Source organism: Nothobranchius furzeri, chromosome 10 (genome assembly GCF_043380555.1).
Source record: "Nothobranchius furzeri strain GRZ-AD chromosome 10, NfurGRZ-RIMD1, whole genome shotgun sequence".
NCBI lineage: Eukaryota > Metazoa > Chordata > Actinopteri > Cyprinodontiformes > Nothobranchiidae > Nothobranchius > Nothobranchius furzeri.
The window spans coordinates 57,457,623-57,476,086 of NC_091750.1; the positions used below are offsets into that span (position 1 = coordinate 57,457,623).

Below are 18,464 nucleotides of genomic sequence, written 5' to 3' on the forward strand. Positions count from 1 at the left end.
CACTTCTCTTGAACTAAAATGCCTAAGGTTCAATATTTGGCATGCACATGCATCGTATAGTGATAATTCTGCAGCTACCAATTCATTTCAGTTTTTTTTTAAATAATTTTTGATAAAAGAATACAGATGACAGCTGTGTAAAGCACTGTCCATTTATATGTCTAAATCATTGCTTCCATAAAGATATGGTAGTATATTTACTAGATGATGTGGTTTTTTGTGCAAATTATTTAAATTCATCCACAGAAAGCAGACCAAACAAGGCAGAAATGATCATTAATCAGAAAGCATTGCTCTTTCCTTTTGAAAAAAAAAGAGATAATAGTAAACAACGAAAATGTCCTTTAGTCGCGAGAAACAGAAGGAAGTAACTTGCAACCTTCCACTGTAGAGGCAATGCGAAAGCTCTTTTACTGTATTTATGAAAATATAATAATTGGTGTTAGATTGTGGGCATTGAACCTGCAAGAATGGTTGCTGATCTCAGTTTGCACGTACAAAATAAATAGGAGTTTATGACAGTGAAACATGGAATTTCAGGAGTGCTGACAAAGAGAATAAAAAATTTCACATAAAAGAATTATTCTGCTGGCAGCCAGGCTGGAAATTGCTGTGGATATAGATGGGCAGGGGAGACCTGAGGCACATGCTGGCCATCCAATGAAGGGAGACAAGTGGGGCACGTTGCAGAGCTGCTGACAGGCCGTCTCACTGAGCTGCTCCCCTGTCTGGGGTCGTGTACATGAGAGGTGACAGTTGTTGCCGTTGTGCATGCGTGTGCATGTTGTGTACTTGTGACAAAGAGAGGAAATTTCTTGATGATTGGTTGCCAGGATCAACAATACTCACCCAGCATGCAACTCACTACTCTCTCTGACAGGGCTGCTGGCTACATTTGAGTGATTAGCTCATCATTGTGGACTTATATTGTCCCTCCACAGGATACAGAAGCTATTCCTACCCAGCAGAGGCTGGCTAGATGAAGTTACATGAAAATAAAGAAAAGCACTGTCACAGCATGTAACTCCGGCAGCAGAACAATTAAACACAGAGCAAAGTCTGTCAAGATCATGTATACTTATAGGAACAGATAATCGCCTGTCTCTTATCGAAGCCTGGTCGTAGGGTCCATTACTGATGAGAAACGCCAACACGTCAAGGTGTTTATCATATCATGTGCTCAAGACAGACTGAAGTACAAAAAAATAAATACATAAATGATTGGAAAATGAAAACTGTATAAATGAAGTTTATATTTAGGAGAAAACACCAAGGTGGAAACAAATGCAGCATATTTGGCTCCTTTTAGCTGTGCCTTACTATTTATGGTTGTTCAAATGATCACAGAATAATAAGATTATCATTATGATGGTCCTCTGTATGTCTCTCCCGAATTTCAAATCAGCAAATAAATAAATGAATAAAAATAATAATAAAAAAATGCAGCTTTCAGTTTCTTTTTGTAGAAGCTTTTATAATAAGAAGAGGCGTGATTCATAATTAAAACATAAACCACCCTGATTGTTTTCCTCGTTTAATACACTCCCCAGTTTTATTTTTATCCAAGGCTTTGTCATTAACTCTTGTCCTTCACCTTCTTATTTGAAAGGCGCTTTAAAATAAAATGCATTATTATTATTATTATTATTGTTTGGTGAGGAAACAGGCCTAATCATCACTGAAATGTTACAACAATGAGTTGGAAAGGGCAAATGAGCTTCAATTTATTTATAAAACAGCCAAAGAATAATGACTTTTTAAAATTTGTATTGGTCTTTTAGAATTTTCTTTTCTTAATTATTTTGTTTTATTTTCATTTTACTATGTTCTCTTGCAATTGACTTCTTCATTTGCACAATCCTTGTGCGCTGTTTTCTTGCTATCTTACTTGTATCCATGAGTTTTGAAGCATAGTTCCTTTGTAATTATATATATATATATATATTTTTTTTTTTTTCTTCTGTGCAATATTTGTAAAATTACGATGTTAATCATTTCTGGAAACAGTATCTTTGTAGTTCCGTAAATGTGCCTTTCAGCCCTGTTCAGTGTTGGTCTACTTTCATAATTGCCATTGCCAATTATGGGGTGATAACCTGCTAATGAACTATGTGAGTAACTATGAAACTGCACTTAAAATGATAGGTAAAAATAATATACTGGAGCTACTAAAATGTACTAATTAAAATGCATGTAAATGCAAACTTTTAATAGCTAAGACAAGCCAGTACTAGGAAAAACTTACTGAACTGGTAGGCAGTAGTAAACCGTAAGCAAAATTTTAACTACTTTTGTACCCTTTTTATTGATAGTAACTTTCATTTTACTTTGTATTAGGAGCTCCAACATATATGTTCTCTTGTACCTTTGATCATTTTAAGTGACACTGGTTTTCAAGTTTTTTTTAAGTCAAGTTAACCATTCAGATTTTACAGTGCAATGTAAACCCTAAGAGTTTATTGTAAACTGAAAGCATACCCTAGGAGCAGTTGCTGTATCGATTTGCATCAACTCCAAATGGCTTCAAGCTTTTAAATCAGCACTGCCCATCTCCACAGCGTCCCAAGTAAATTCTCCAGGAAGTGATTAAATCTTAATCCACATGTAGAGTAAAAAAAGAAACATGTGGCCCAGGTGTCTCAGCATTACACAGTTAATGCACTTTTAATTGAGTTTTGCTGGTTTCAATGACAATTCGCTATTTTGTCTCCCAGTGCAATTGATTCAAAAACAAGACATTGTAACTTTAACTTCACTTGTGTCTGACACAAAGGTTGGTCATTACTTTGCAAATAATTTAAGGGATATGCAAGTGTGGATAAGAAAAAAAAAGGAGCCATGATCTACTAATAATCTGTTGTGATATGTAAGGAGCATAAACAATATCCAACACCAGAAGTGAAACCAGCTGTAGTTCCAGAAAAAGCAATGAGCTTGACTAAAACTACAAAATAAAACATTTCATCATAAAACACAGCATGTGAGATTAGCTTCCATCTTGTACCTTCAGGGTGATGAAATCAAAGAGCAATCACATCAACCTGGACTGACCTTTCTGCAAATCCAACCATTCTAGGTTCACAATTATATCTGCTTCTGGAGACAAACAACAACAACAACATCCAAAACATTTCTCTGAACGCTTTGACCCATTTTAGCAGTAGCTGAGATGTTTTTTTCACACTCTTTGATCCCATATGCATGCCCCTGCCTCGTGGCCTCCATCGTTTCAACAGAACAGCAGCAGCTTCACTAGTTCCTACTGGCTTGTTTTTCCTCCCCATCATGCACATTGAATCAATTATGTTGTTTGTCCCCGTGTTCTGGTGTCCCAGTTTTCGCTCACAAGTGTAAGCTGTTGTTTAAAGGTTCGGTGACATTAAGAAGGAATAAAAATGTAAAAAACCTCTAAACTTGGTTTGGTCTTGGTTTGTGTCTATGATAATATCCATTTTCCTCAACCTAAACAAAATATCCATAACCCCACTTCCTGCACACCTGATAGTTTGTCCACCATGACATAAATAACTCTTCAGAGGACCCAACGGGCTGACAACCTCACAAGCCCAAAAAATAATCACCTTCTCTGAATTTGTGCCCACAGGCAGTGTTGATGGAGAGGAAAACAAGTGTGTTGTTTTCCCAAAGCAATATCTTCTCCTAGGCCTATCACCATTTCCTATTTTCAGGTGTTAATTACTGGCTTATTAGGCTGTAATGGAAAAAGGCAGAAAAAAGAGAGAGAAGGGGTATAGAGGAGGGAGCGTGGAAAGTAGGACACGAATAGACACCAGCCTGCTACATAAAAAAATAAAAATAAACAGACTGAGAAGTGGTTGAGAAGAAGATGGGTGGCTGCATAGGGCAAATGCTTGTTTGCAACAAAACACGTTTACAAGCATTTGTGACAAGTGCTTGTAACAGTGAACGCTGTTAGTGTTCAGGGACAGGTTGTGTGTGTGTGTGTGTGTGTGTGTGTGTGTGTGTGTGTGTGTGTGTGTGTGTGTGTGTGTGTGTGAATTAAAGAGGGAATGGGAAGGAGTATAAAATGGTATTTAAAGTCACAAAATAAAAAACTGGATTGTTTTAACACATTCTAACCTTTAAATACCACTATTGTTTTCATATCCAACATAAAGTAATAAGTAATGATTTTTTTAGAGTAGTTTCTAGCCTGTTTATCAACTGCCTTTTGTTTTTTGGTGACAGGTTCATAACGTTTTTGCTGTATTTTCTAAGGTTTTAGCAAAATATCTCATGAATCACTCTGAATGCACACATATGTTACATATCCTAGTATTAACTCAGTCGGCACAAACATAACTTTAACTCTGTAAATCTGATAGCCTGGAAATCTTTAGCCAAACCAAAATTTAGCTCTTCACAATTAGCCCCAGCAGACTTGGCTAAGTTTGGCCCGGGTCAATCACAGCGCTCGCTTAGTGTGGCTGGCTTTGTGTGAGTACAATTATGGGAGTTTTATTTTTAATAATACATTTGTTACAATGACAGCTGGGCTGCAATGGAGCAAAATAGCAACAATGGCGGAGGCTCAGGAATGAAGCTAGTTTGAAACTGCTGTGGAATCCACTTTGGACGATTTAGACTCTGGCTTTTCTTTGAGACATGAGCAGATAGACATGCTTCATCCTATTTTAACTTCGATAGTGTAAAGCGGACTGCTCGATTGACTCACCTCCATCCCTATAAATATCTAATATTTCGCGTTGTTCTGACTGGGCCTAGTTTTGAAACAAAGACAAAACGGGCTATCCGGGTGCTAACAGGTGATTAGCATTTCTCCAAATAATTCTAAAGGCCTTGAATTTTAACAATGTTTTTAAACATTTATTAAATATGAATCCTTTTCTGTTCTACTTTATCTAATTTGACATTTCTATTACGTAAACTCAATGTGGGCTTTAACACCTTTGAGATTCATTGATTTCAATATGAGGTTGCCTTTTACTATTTGTCTTTTGTGCAATTTACTTGTTTCATTGATTAATTTAGTGTGAACGCTGTTGCGTCATTGATCGTTTTGAATTTTATTTTACTGCAGGGCACGTTGGTCCTGTTCTGCTTGTTTTAAAATGCTTAACAACATTTTACTGGATTTAAACAAGGCAATAATTTGAGGTAAAATAAATATACATTTGTAAAACAAACACGAGTTTAAAAAGTAGGTTATTTAAAATGTCCTTTAAATAAAATGTACACATCTCTCATAGATCCTAGAATATAATCTTTCACACAGTCTCGTTTTTTTGCTGCAGCATTAAAAAAGGTAATAAACAGAATTTACCTGTGATGCCCTGCCAACGTATCCTGGGTGAAACCATTTCTTATTCTCTGACAGCTGGAAAAGGCTCCAGACCTTCCTTCCATCTGAACAGAATTATTCAGGTTTAATTTATGCTGTTTGGTTTCATCTTTAGATCTCTTTTAATGACTTCGAGTCATGCATGGTGACTTTCAAGCTTTTAATTGGACAATAAAATGCAACATTTTGCATTTAATCAATTTCTTTACACTGTGTGTCAAACTCCAATAAGGAATATTGTAATTTTTAAAATTAAATCCTGGCGCAGATATTTGTTTCTGTAACAGTTGAACGTGGTCTAATTACATTTTATTTTACTCTATTTATTTTGGGTTTTTTCTTGTTATATTGTGTACATTTACTCAAAGGATTAAGTCAATGTAGAAACTGAAACGTAGAATAATTTCACAGTAGTGCTGGAGACTTCACAGTTTATTTGATAAGGGATCTGTTGTCTCAGGAACAATAACAAACTATTGGCATTTTAGTTTAATTGCTTTTTGTTTCCCTTCATCATTTCCTGATTAAACCAGGCGTGTGGTGACAACACACCACCGTCTCGGTGACATCATTCACTTTGAAAAAAATTGATAGCATCTCCCCAGTAGTTAGCTTTGAATTTCTGCTTTTGTTTACTGGGATCCGGATAGGTGTTTTTACATTCTGCTACAGCGAGAGTGCTGCCACATGTTTTCCTGTCTCATTCAGTAACTTTTCATGTATTTTTTTAATTCAGCACTGCAGGAAAACAAATCGAACGGATGTGATAAATCACCAATACATGCTGAATACTTCCCCAGCACAGAACTGAGACGTTTTCTGAGAACTCAGGATTTTTCCTTATTTTTTTTTATGAGAAGGACAATTTTGGGAATGTCCGATATTATTGGTCTACCGAAATGACCCAACTTTCACATACCATAAACATATCAAACTCTTCAGCTACTTCTCCTCTCTTTCAAAACGTTAAAATGTAACAGATCTGATTACAGCAGCTGAATTTGTGTCTTGGAGAACCTTAGTTTTTGAAACTATCAATGGGTTTAGGAAATGTTTGGACATATGTTAAAATTACTTAGCTGATAAAATTTAAGCAGTGTACAAACATGCTAAGCTAGGCTAATTAAAGTGCCACTTTTCCTGTTACCAACTTAAATTGAAGTAGTTGTCAATTGTGCACAGATAATGTTAAGCATGCACGACAGGAGATATGTGATGCTTTGTCATCCTAAAATTATTGAGTTCCGTTCTTCGTGCCCATTAAAGTTTCCTAAGGAAACTCAGCAGATTGCATTGAGTCTCCGACTTGTGTCTGAGACTTTACATCAATCTCCATATTAGGAGCAGCAGTAGCTCAGGAGGTTGAGTGGGTTGTCCCGCAATTGGAAGGTTTCAGGTTTGATCCCGACTCCAGACAAAGAATTCCGCTGTTATGTCCTTGGGCAAGACACTTAAACCACCTTGCCAGCTGGTGGCAGTTGGAGGGCCCGGTGGCGCCTGTGCTTGGAAGCCTCATTTCTGTCAGTGAGCCCCAGGGCAGCTGTGGCTATATTGTAGCTCATCACCACCAGCATGTGAATGTGTGTGTGAATAGATGAATGGAGTCCTCTGACTCTGAAAGGTGCTATACGAGTGTGGGTCATGTATCATTTGCTAAGCAAGCATGTAGCGACAGTAGAGAGGTAAATACTCCCTTTAAATAGAAGAAACCTCCATAACCTGGATCAGTATGAGCAGCCATCCACCGCGACTCACTGGGGGTTTGAGAAGATGGGGCAGACATGCACACACATGCAAATGCATGTGCACGCGTGTACACAAAATAAAAAAAAGTCAATGTGCCACCAAAACAATGAAAATGGGGGATTTTTTTTTATTGAATGATTTTTTTCTACACCGTGTTGTAATCAAAATAGCAGAATTGTGTTGGCCTCTTTTAATCATGCATCATAATTCATCATGCTGCAAAACTAATCCTTTAGGATTTCACCAAGTGATCGTGCTTGTGCTTTTTTCTAAATATACGCCTCTGGATGTGCAAGTTCTTCCTTCTAATCCACGCCCTTCCTCTCAGCAACAATGCCTCCAGATTTGCCCCATCAAAGAATCACGTAAACGGGTGAAGGCTGCTGATGTGTCCCTCGGCTTTTTCCTCTCAAACTGAATCACACAGGCGATCGCGTACAGACAACAGGGCTGTGTGCCATGGCATTTAGAAGGTCACTCTAAGACTAGTTTCCAGTACATAAACAAGGCTCATATCCAGCCGAATAGCACACATTGAAGTGAACACGCAAGCAAGCAGACATAGAAAACATGCAACAATTCATGGTGACAGACAGAAGCACTCATGCCATCCCTCACATGCATAGATATAAACCCACCACTGGCTAATGCATACATGATGCATTTGTGCTCAGATTATAGGACAGATAATAAATCTTATGTCCAAATCACCTCATGGTTCACTGCTGATGGAGACAGTGAGTAACACTGATTCCGTTTGTTCTTAGGGGGAATGCCTCTTTCCCATCTAAGTGATGCTTTCATACTCAATGATCCCTCTAATGTGGAAGAGGCCCTGAGATGGCTTCTTTAGAGTTAATGTAAATGCACAATGCTGGTCTCATCATTCAGTAAAACTGGCCAAACTATTTTATTGATTAAAAACAACAACAACAAAAAAGAATAATCAAATCTCGCCCTCCAATGATTATGCTGCTTCCTTCAGCTCAGTTCAATCTATCAACCACTTGTATCTGTGACGTTTTACTGCAAAGAAAGTAATGAATATAAATTAGTAGTTATCGATTAGTTATTTAAATAAGAACAATGGCTTCTTAGGGTTTAAAGGCCCAATGTGTGATATTTCATCTTATAAGTTATCAAATTTCTTGTATCACATTCTCAAATTTGTTTTTTTTTTAATGATAATTCAAACAAGCATTTATTCTAAGCATTATTATTAGCTTTATATTTTAATATTTTAGACAAAAGAAGCAGACCGGTGCTCCATATGGCATGCGCCATCTTAAAATACAGTGACCTTTTAGGGACATACAACATATTAAGCTTCGCATTTGATGTTTGCGTTTTTAAATGATGTAACCTCAAAGAAACAGCAGGGGGCAGAAGTGCGCCTTGTAAGCATGCAGTCTGACAAAGTAACTAAGAAGAAGAAGAAACTAGCCACACCGTACTTCTAGCGATGGAGGATCACACATATTCTACAAGCAAACTTGAGAAACGGGATAGTTTGAAAGCGCTTGAAAGCGCCGATCTTCTAGACTTTATTGCAGCTCTGCCTCTTCCTCTTGTGCGTGGAACGTTGCGGCTGGTTTGAGCAAATTCGGCTCCTTCATCTTGGGATGCTTGCCCTGCTTCTGTCGCATGTCTAACACCTCTGCCTCTCTGTGCGCTGGCACACGTCTGTCCTCTCCCTCTTCCTCTCCCTCTTCCTCGCCCTCTTCCTCTCCCTCGTCCTCTGTCTGTCTTCACTGATGAACCATCGGATGATATCTGACTCTGTTTACGGAGAGAAAACAATTACAGACTACACTACCTTGTATATTTCCAAAATGGCAAATAGAAATATAACATTTCTCAAATAAAATGAACAAAATATTGTCATTTTTTGTAGTCAGAAGTCATCACTAACTAGCTGCCGTTTGCTATTAGCAAACATAACTGACATTAAAAAGTTTTTCTTATTCAAAACCTATTTAGATTAAATTAATAAAATAAGTTAGATGAAAACAACTAACCTGTTCGCTGACTTGAAAGCTGGAATTAGATGATGACATGCTGCCGTTTACAGCAACACGATTTTGTATTGTATTTGTTATATTTGTTAATAAAGTTTTAAATAATGATTAAAAAAACCCTTTTTGATCCTCGGGGGCTCCAATAGCTGCAATACCGACTCTAAACTGCGTGGTGCTAAAGAGTCGGATCTTTTTACTATGATTTCTGTGAATTTCACACACGGGGCCTTTAAGGAAATGTCTGCTATGCTGGTTAGAAAATAGGAATGCTTTTCATTGCAATGGTAGAACACGCAACCGCAGTTTCATGATTAAGAAAATAAAAATGTTTATTACAGAAACCCCAGTGCTAAAAATAACAGTAAAATCCTGTTTTTACTTCCAGCTGTGTATTATACTGCTGACCTTTAGCATAGATTTAGCTTAATCTTTTTGCTCCTCGCTGCTATGTTTCATTCTCTTTTATTGTTTTTTAGTTTAATCACTTCCCATCTTTGTCTATATTATGATGTTTTTCACGATCTCTGGACTCCGGCATGGCAGATGGGTGGAATCAAAGCTCAGGGGGTTCATGTTTAGGTCAACATCATCAGTTACACCTAGTACTCTGTCTCACATCCAAGTAATCACATACTTTTTCTTCCTTTCATCAGCAAAAAGATCTTTGTCTGTTTTTATCTGTTTGTTTCTGTTTATAACTCTGAAATATGCATTTGCAGAAAAGGGACAGATTAAAGAATATGACACATCTACATAAAACATGAACGATGTTTCTCTCCTTGTCCTCTTTTCATCAAGCATAACTCATTGGAATACTAGCATTGCTGTACTACTGCTAGTTTGTTTGGGTTCGTTTAAATTGCTCACTTAAAAGACAATTTTTGTACTTGTAAACTTATCTGTGTGTAATGTTGTTTTTTCCTTGTGTACCAGGTAATCTCTCTCTCTCTCTCTCTCTCTCTCTCTCTCTCTCTCTCTCTCTCTCTCTCTCTCTCTCTCTCTCTCTCTCTCTCTCTCTCTCTCTCTCTCTCTCGCTCTCTCTGTGTGTGTGTGTGTGTGTGTGTGTGTGTGTGTGTGTGTGTGTGTGTGTGTGTGTGTGTGTGTGTGTGTGTGTGTGTGTGATTTGTATATGTATGAGCTGAAGTTACACACGGAAATGTAAACACAAGTTACAAATCAAGAGTTACATATGCTTAGATCTACACACACACACACACACACACACACACCATTAGGCGACGGTGGCACAGGAGTTAGGTGCTCGCCCCGTAATCGGAAGGTTGCAGGTTTGAGCCCTGCTCAGTCTGTCGCTGTTGTTGTGTCCTTGGGCAAGACACTTAACCCACGTTGCCTGCTGCTGGTGGTGGTCGGAGGGATTGGTGGTGCCTGTGCTTGGCAGCCTCGCCTCTGTCAGTGCGCCCCAGGGCAGCTGTGGCTACATTGTAGCTCATCATCACCAGTGTGTGAATGTGTGTGTGAATGGGTGAATGACTGATTGTGTTGTAAAGCGCCTTGGGGGGTTCCAGGACTCTAGAAGGCGCTATATCAAATACAGGCCATTTACCATTTACACACACACAAATTTAGATATACACACACACACACACAAATATTTCATTTTGCACACACAAATCTAGACACACACACACACACACACACACACACACACACACACACACACACACACACACATAAATCTTTTGAGACTTTTTATCCCCATAATGAGGTACTTTTTAATTTATCCTTTCATTATGTCATAATAAAAATTACTAATTAGTCTGAATTCAAGTTCCTAAAAAGTGAACACACACTTGGAGTAGTTTGACTTTGAATAATAGCAACACTCTAGATTAAATTATTATTAACATTATGCTTGTCACATTTAAAATCCTTGAAATGAGCTGATGGTAGCACAGCGTACATAATCATCCTGCAGGACACCATTGCATGGTGAGTATGTGAGATGCCACAGTAATTATGAAGCCCCGACTGACTGCTCTTCGGGACAGATGTTGTGTTCACAAATCTTGAAGCAGGTCAGTTCCCAAACTGACTGGAAAATGAGACAAGAGGTCTCTTAGCCACAGTCAAGGTTCCCTGCTCTGACAAGAGAGCAGATGGCACTTTGTGGAAAAAAATCTGATCAAAAGGAAAGAGTCAGAGGACTCTGTATTCTCTACAAATGTTCCTCCTCCAATACAGATTTCCTTTCCGTGCTGTCAAATGAAAAAAAAAGAAAGGTTTTGAAGAAAATGAACAGATTAAAATACATTTATATAAAGTTTTACTTATTTGATCTGCTTGCTTTAGCACAGTTTGAGCATTTGGTCCCAGAACGCGCAACAGAGAGAGTATAAAAACCCCTTACTGCTTTTACGCCGACTATCTGGACATTTTAGGTTTTGTCTTGTTTCAATAGAACCCTTCTGTTGTTTTCCAGTCATAGATAATTATTTTCTTTGAAATAAAGGTTTTTGCTATTAATTGTGTCTTTCTTCCCAGATTGCATCTGGACCTACACAGTGGGTTTTGCTCATTTTCGTTTAAAGTGCAGCGATTTTTTTAGACTTCCTGTTACGGTTGTCAGTCTGGCCAGGGAAAAGAAGCAGCCAGGGTCACCAAGCCCTGGTGAATCAGCCTGACACCGCCCCTCCTCCTCATCTCTCCCGGGCTGCTGAGGAGCACAGCTGGGAGGAATAATCCTAATGAGCAAACACCTGCATAAAAGGGCTGTGCCTTCAGCAGTCTGGGAGGACAGCAGTGCAGGGGTTCTGCTGTCCTCCTGGTTTTGCTTGTTTTCAACCCCTCTCGTTTAGATTTGTTTGGATTTGTTTGAGTTTTAGACTGTGGTAGTTTTAAACTCTTGGTGATAAGTTTGGTATGATCCAGTGGGATCTTTTGATGTTTGTTCGGTTGTAAGGTTAACTTTGTTTGTGCAATTTTACTGACCTCAGTTTTTAAACACCTTCATGTGGTAAAGCTTTTTTTAAAAATAAGTTTTACTAGGTGTTTTAGTCAGTGTATTGTTTTGGGAACAGTTATCAACTTTGAGATTTTAAAACACCTTCTGCTCGGTTAAGCTTTTAATATAAGTTTTAACCAGGTGTTTTATAGTTGATAATTTGCTGTGTAATGTTAACTTTTTAGAGAGATCTGTTTGCTTGTTTTTAATACCTTTTTGTTACAAATAAAACCATTTTAAACTCCTCCGCCAGTTCTTATGTTACCCGCATCCTTCACTTTTAACACCAGTCGGGGATGTAACATAAATAGGGGCTCGTCCGGGATATTTAATAACGGACCGTGAAGGAATCCAACAATCCCCTGGTGGTGGTATCATAGTGCTGGTATTTACACATGTGATTAACACATCATTGGGTCTAATGTGCATCTGTAGATCTGAAAATCTAACATATAGCAGATTTGATATTTCCTTTTTCATAATAATCCTGTCCTAGTTAGTTATTGCCTCATTAAACTGATTTTTTTCCACCAACAAAACAAATAAGTCATTTATGTGCCAATGATAAAAAAATTAAATATCTACTAAATATGTATGTTTTTATTTCTGTAAAATTGATGCAATGGTAGCAGAGGAGTTAAGTTTCTGCCCCGTAATCAGAAGGTTGCTGTTGGGTATGTTTACCTAACAGTTGCAAGTTCAAGTCCTGCTCAGTCTGCTTCAGTCATTGAGTTCTTGTGTAAGACACTTAAACACTGTCTGCTTCTGTCAGTGCATCTCAGGGCATCACCACCAGTGTGTGAATGACTGATTCTGTTGTAAAGTGTCTTGGGGGGTTCTAGGACTCTAAAAGTTGCTATATCAAATACAGACCACTGGCCATTTAACGTCGAAATGTTTCAATCATATTGCTTTTCCAAAACTAAAAGTGTTCAAGTTGAGATCACTGGGGTCTACAGACAACACATCTAAACTGGTTTTGTTTATGAGAATGCATGTTGATAAAAAGTAAAATCTGGGCAATTTTCATCTAGAATAACATTCATTCTTATCTAAAAGGCTTGGATCTAAAAACATATTTGTTAATGTAAATGTGCAATACAAGTTAAGGTGATAAATATTAAAAACACAGTGGAATGGGACACGTTATAGTTAAAAGGTTAAAGATGTGGCTCAAAATAATTGAATTAGTTTTGTCTCGCATGAAAAAGTAAAACCAGTGTCTTTCCTGGTTATGACAAAACAATTCTGAAAACCTTGGAAATAGAAACTTTGCACACATTAGTCACCAATGTCTCATGATCAGAAAGATTCAAAAATGTGCATGCCAACTCGGCTTCTCTGAAATAGCAACACTATCCAGGAAAAGAAGTTCCTCTCCTTCCGGCAAACATCCACAATCTTCCAGTGTCTCTACATGGAAAGGAGCCAATGTGCCATAAAAAAAAAAAGATTCAATGATGCACATTTCCCTTCCCAGTGTTATTTAACATATGAAAAACCAGACTGCGTCATGAAAATCCTTCCATCCTTTTGGGTTGAGATGCAATAAGAATAGCTGACTCCAGGAAAAAATGTAGGCGAGAAAGCCAAGGCGGTGGGAGCTAAAAGTGGATAAGGAACACAATTGATCATGTGTCTTTTCCCACAATCTTCTGTAACCCATAGCAACAGGTGCAAATCAAAATACTGTGCAGTTCAGCAGTGAATAGTTATAGGTTGACTTGTACGAGGTGTAACCATTGTGAAAGAGTTCTATCAACAAACAATAAAAACCTAATATCAAGCCTCAAATGGAGCTTTTTTGTTAACTAGTAGGAATAAATGATGCGTTATTGAAGCTCAAATTTAATATTAAAGTAGGATGAAGTCAGTAAGATGAAATGTTTTCTCCCAGCCATTACGAAAAGAAAAAAAAGATTAGAAAAGGAACAATGACTTTGTTTCTTACCTGAAACCGTTCTGACAACTTCAGAGTTGTTCCTCAGGCCCACAAAGGAGAACTGGTAAAGCCTCCATGAGCGAATATCCCCAACCTCCACTGAGCTCCTTTTCCACTTGTACACAATCTCCTCCTTGGGGTAACCGTCTGAAGAAGACAGAATGCAAAGAAACTCATATTGAACCTGGAGACAGCTGCTTGTGGCAAAAACATGTTATTTTTGTTTCTCTTTCTCCATTAAAAAGGGGCACATCGCTCTCAGAGAATCCCCAAAAATTTAATAAACGGAGCTTATTCTGTTTTATTTCAGAGTATAACCTTCAGGGCAGCTAGCTTGGATATATTTTAGTTTACAAAAATATCTACTTATGTAACAAAGTCCTGCATAACATGTTGAAGACATCTCAAATCTACGGGGAACAAAAATCAACTTTCTACTGAGCTGATGTGAAACAAAAACTGCATCACTGATTTCATTTCTATGTCCCTGAATGCTCAGTGTTACATAGACGTTTTCTGTCTTCTCTCGATTAGGCTAATTTCGTTGAGCAATTCCATTATCCTAATCAAATGACATCCTGGAGTATTGAATTATTGTTCAGAGTTTTTATTTATTCTTTTATTTTTAAAGCACTATTCTTTTATAAACTGGCTAAGATTAAAAGGTAATGTCTGATCATTTTTTCTGGAACATCATTTTTCTTTTTTCTTTTTATTCTCTTCACACACCAAAATGTTTATGCAAAAAATAAATAAAATTGAATCTCCTCAAAAGTGCATTTCAGTGCTGGTACCCAAAAGAATTGATCACAACCCATCCACCAAGCGAGTTTGAGCAGCAGCTAAGATGAGCGATGTCAGCTTGTGTGCGTCTGTGTCACAAGCCAGTGTTGTATCATTTTCTGCAGCCACCAGATTCTGACTCTATGGAACCCTGAAGAAAGGGGGTCAGACCACAGCTGCTGTGGCGGCTGGTCGCCATCTTAGATGGGTTTCCATTCACCCCTATGGGACATTCCCATCTGTACCGGGTCGGCCCGGGCCGGGTAGCCCCAGTCGGCCCCAGCCTGGCCCGGTTGATTCCACACATCCTTGCCTTAAGCCCATGTGGGCTGATTCTACCCACCAATCAGAGGCTTGCTCTAATGGAAGGTGTGAATTTGCTGTCAGCAGTGGGTGTGTTGGCCCTGGTCGGCCTGAAGCAGACCCCCTCGCGAAGAGGGCTGAGAATGAGCCTTGGTTGGCCCGGAAAAATACCAAGCCACCCAGATATGTAAACAACCTACGCTACCCGACCCGGGCCGACCCGGTACAGATGGGAATGGCCCGCTAGTTTCTACTGAGGAAGGTACTTACCCAATTAAAGAACCAATTTATCAAGCTTTTTCACAAAATCGGACATATGGTATGGCATGGTAATTAAAATATAAATATAATTAAACAAAATTAATTAAAATAAATTAAAACATAAAATCCCATCAGGTAGGCTAGAAAAGTCAATAGTAATCCCACGTGATCTGTTTTCAATAGTATGCTAGATGTTGCAACCGTAGGCTCCACAAAAAGGGAGACAGGTATCTACTCTCTGCATTGACTGTGGAGAGTGAGGAGACCGATCCAATATGGCGGTGATGCTGTTCTGCTCTCCAATGGGTCGTTTCATACCTTTAGAATTGTATTTATTTAGTTATTTATTTATATAAAATTGCATCTTGCTTGAACGGCTTTTTCCAAGAATGAAAGCTGCACCTTTAATGCAAAAAGATAAAGAAAAAAATAAATCTGTGTGTGATGATTTCCAACCAGTTTTCTTCAGCCTTCAGTCTGCAAGATGAACCATGCCCTAAATAATGCACAGGGAATTTCTTCTGTGCAAACTTTAAATCACCTCATCACTTAAGTGCTCTCTGACATCCAGTAATTCTGGGCCTTCATGTAGCTAGGGAGGGAAAGTGCATCCCATTTCCCAACATCCAGCCAACCAGGAAAGCACGTCTGGCCTTCTACTCAATGCATCTACAACACATTATAGATTCATTCTCCTTCTGGGAATCTAGGAAAAGAAGGCTGCTAAAGCTCAGTCAAGGCAGCTGCAATCATGAGCAGTTAAAGTCTAAAACTTCAGCTACTGAAGCAGAGACTCACCACGCTTCGTTGCCTTATGGTGGCACGTGCCGAGATAATTGAACACATGGTAAATAGAGGCAACTTCCATCATGTGCTGTATCTGAAGTGATTTTCAGAGTTCTAATAACATCCATGGTTCTCATTAAAGTTAAATGCATGCATTTGTTCCATCTTTAGCCCCCCCCCATCAATTATAAACAGCAGCAACATCCACCATTTTATCTAGGGAATGTTTTCAAATTAATTTCAATGTAAAAGTAACAGAAATTTAAAGGTTGCCAGAGTGCCATTCGTTTGGGAGCACAAATACACGTTACCTTTGGGTCCTCTATAGCTGTCAGTTCCCTAGTCCTACAGGATAGTGGTTCAAACAGAGGCCGACCACAGATCACATAGAAATGATTTATAGCTTTAACATAGGGACACACTGTCTAGATTCACTCTGTAAGGTATTTAAATTTTATTTTGATCAGTATATTTTTATCTTCCAATAAAAGCAGCTTCATTCTGTGCAAATGTGTCCATTTGACCTGTCTGTATGGAAAATACCTTAAAGGTGCAATATGTAGAAATGAATTAAAAATTATGTCCTGGTTACTACAACCACTTTGAACAACTCTGGAGCTTTTTGCCGGCTGTCGTGAAATTAGAATTGTCAGCGCTGCAGTATTAGCTCGCAGGAGACACGGCAACGCCCCACTCACTGATGGTAAACAGTAGTTACATCCCTCCTTCCTTTGTTCTGAAAGGAGAAAAACTGACAATCCCTGCAGCCAGACTGAATTTGACATATGTTTCAGTATCATCTTCCTTCCAAAATGATTCTTTTGGGATTTTCTTACTGTAAAATTCTCACTACATTCTTACATACTGCACCTTTAAACGCTGTGTTTGTGTTTAAGATGAGACAGCGATACAACAGTGCATCGTAAAGCAGTAGGCTATGCGCATATGGCCAAACTTACAGCTTGAAAACTCCAGGGGACACGAGTGCTCATCCATGGGGAAGTTGTTCAGTTTAAGCTGGCACTCGGCATCGATGGTCAACCTGGAAAAACCAAGAAAACTAATTAAAAGGACACAGCAAATAATATCCACTCATTCCTAAATAATTAATTACCCAAAAAAAGCCCTTTTCATAATGGAAATAATAAATTTACAAAATAAATTGAACAGAGGCACACTTTTCTTTTTTTCCACACTTGATGAAGTTTAAAGGCAAAGTCATTTAACTTCCTCTTAATGAGAGAATGACCTTAAATGACTTCACCCATCCATGCACTCACTATTGTCATGTATCATTGTGCTCAGAGTCACAGCAGCCATCCTAATTAAGCGGTGCTTAAGTTCTGAGTTCCCTAACAAATTAATGAAGCAGGGGGTTAGTGTTCTGCTAGGGAGAACATCCATCACGGTGTGATTGAGCCTAGAAGAAGTTCTTATCATTATTGGTGATATGAGTTAGATTTGCCTGAGCTAATGTCTGCTGTAGGCATGGTGGCGTGCAAAAAATGTAGAATTCCAAGATGAATTCAGAAATATTCTAGTGTAGATCTGGAGCATATTAGCTGAATGCACCATAAGGAAAACATAAAATGATGCGTCTTTTAGACCGTTCTGGAAAGAAATTCCTGGTTGAAGATGAATAAGTACAAAATTTGCCAAGATTTTCAAACCCACCAGAGCCAACCCTGACATCCTACCTGAGGGTGTAAAGTATTCTTCCATCGTTCCATATCCTGAGCATACGATTGGGTGTGGTGATCCAGTGGGCGTCGGCTTTCTTTGAGTTGCGGAAAAAAGTGTCTGGGATCCAGATCTTCCCGACCATGTTGCTGTTGAGACGAAGGACCTTCATTGTGCTGTTGAATTTTAACCTTCTGTCGTACCAGGTTTGAGCGAAAAATATATCGATGGTGTATTCCTGATGAATGAAACACAAGTTTAAGATTTTTTGTAAAAATGAAACGGGGTAGATAGTTAAAAACTTTTTAAAGTAACTTTTAAAATGATTAAACTTGCCTGTCTGACACCTTTCTATGATATGAAGTAGGTACTTTTTATAACATTTTGCTCCAAGTCCCTCCCCTCGCCTCTACAGCCAAGCAAGTCATTTACGCGAGCCCAGAGTTTTGACCAATTTAGTTGCGTATCCACAAGAGGGAGCAGCCAGTAAGAATGCACCCCAGTTCCCAGCATTCACTAAGGCCTGACATACTGGCATATACAGTAGTCAGTTTAGCACACCAACCTAGCTTGAGCACTAACTCATCTTATATTGCAGGGCTATTCAATTTGTGGCCTTGAGGGCCAATATCTAGTATGTTTTAGTGGTTTCTCTACTCG

General features: G+C 38.5%; 1 protein-coding gene across 4 annotated transcripts in view; it reads right to left on the minus strand.

The window, feature by feature from the left end:
- The window catches only part of gabrg2 (gamma-aminobutyric acid type A receptor subunit gamma2), a 60,702-nt gene that overhangs the window by 19,380 nt on the left and 22,858 nt on the right, over positions 1 to 18,464 (minus strand). For all 4 annotated transcript variants that reach the window (XM_015961391.3, XM_015961390.3, XM_015961393.3 and 1 more), the window contains exons 4-6: positions 17,822 to 18,042; positions 17,084 to 17,166; positions 14,001 to 14,138 (exon numbers count right to left, since the gene is read on the minus strand). In XM_015961391.3, the coding sequence (XP_015816877.1) occupies positions 14,001 to 14,138; positions 17,084 to 17,166; positions 17,822 to 18,042 (442 nt within the window). The remainder of the gene's footprint in view (positions 1 to 14,000; positions 14,139 to 17,083; positions 17,167 to 17,821; positions 18,043 to 18,464) is intronic.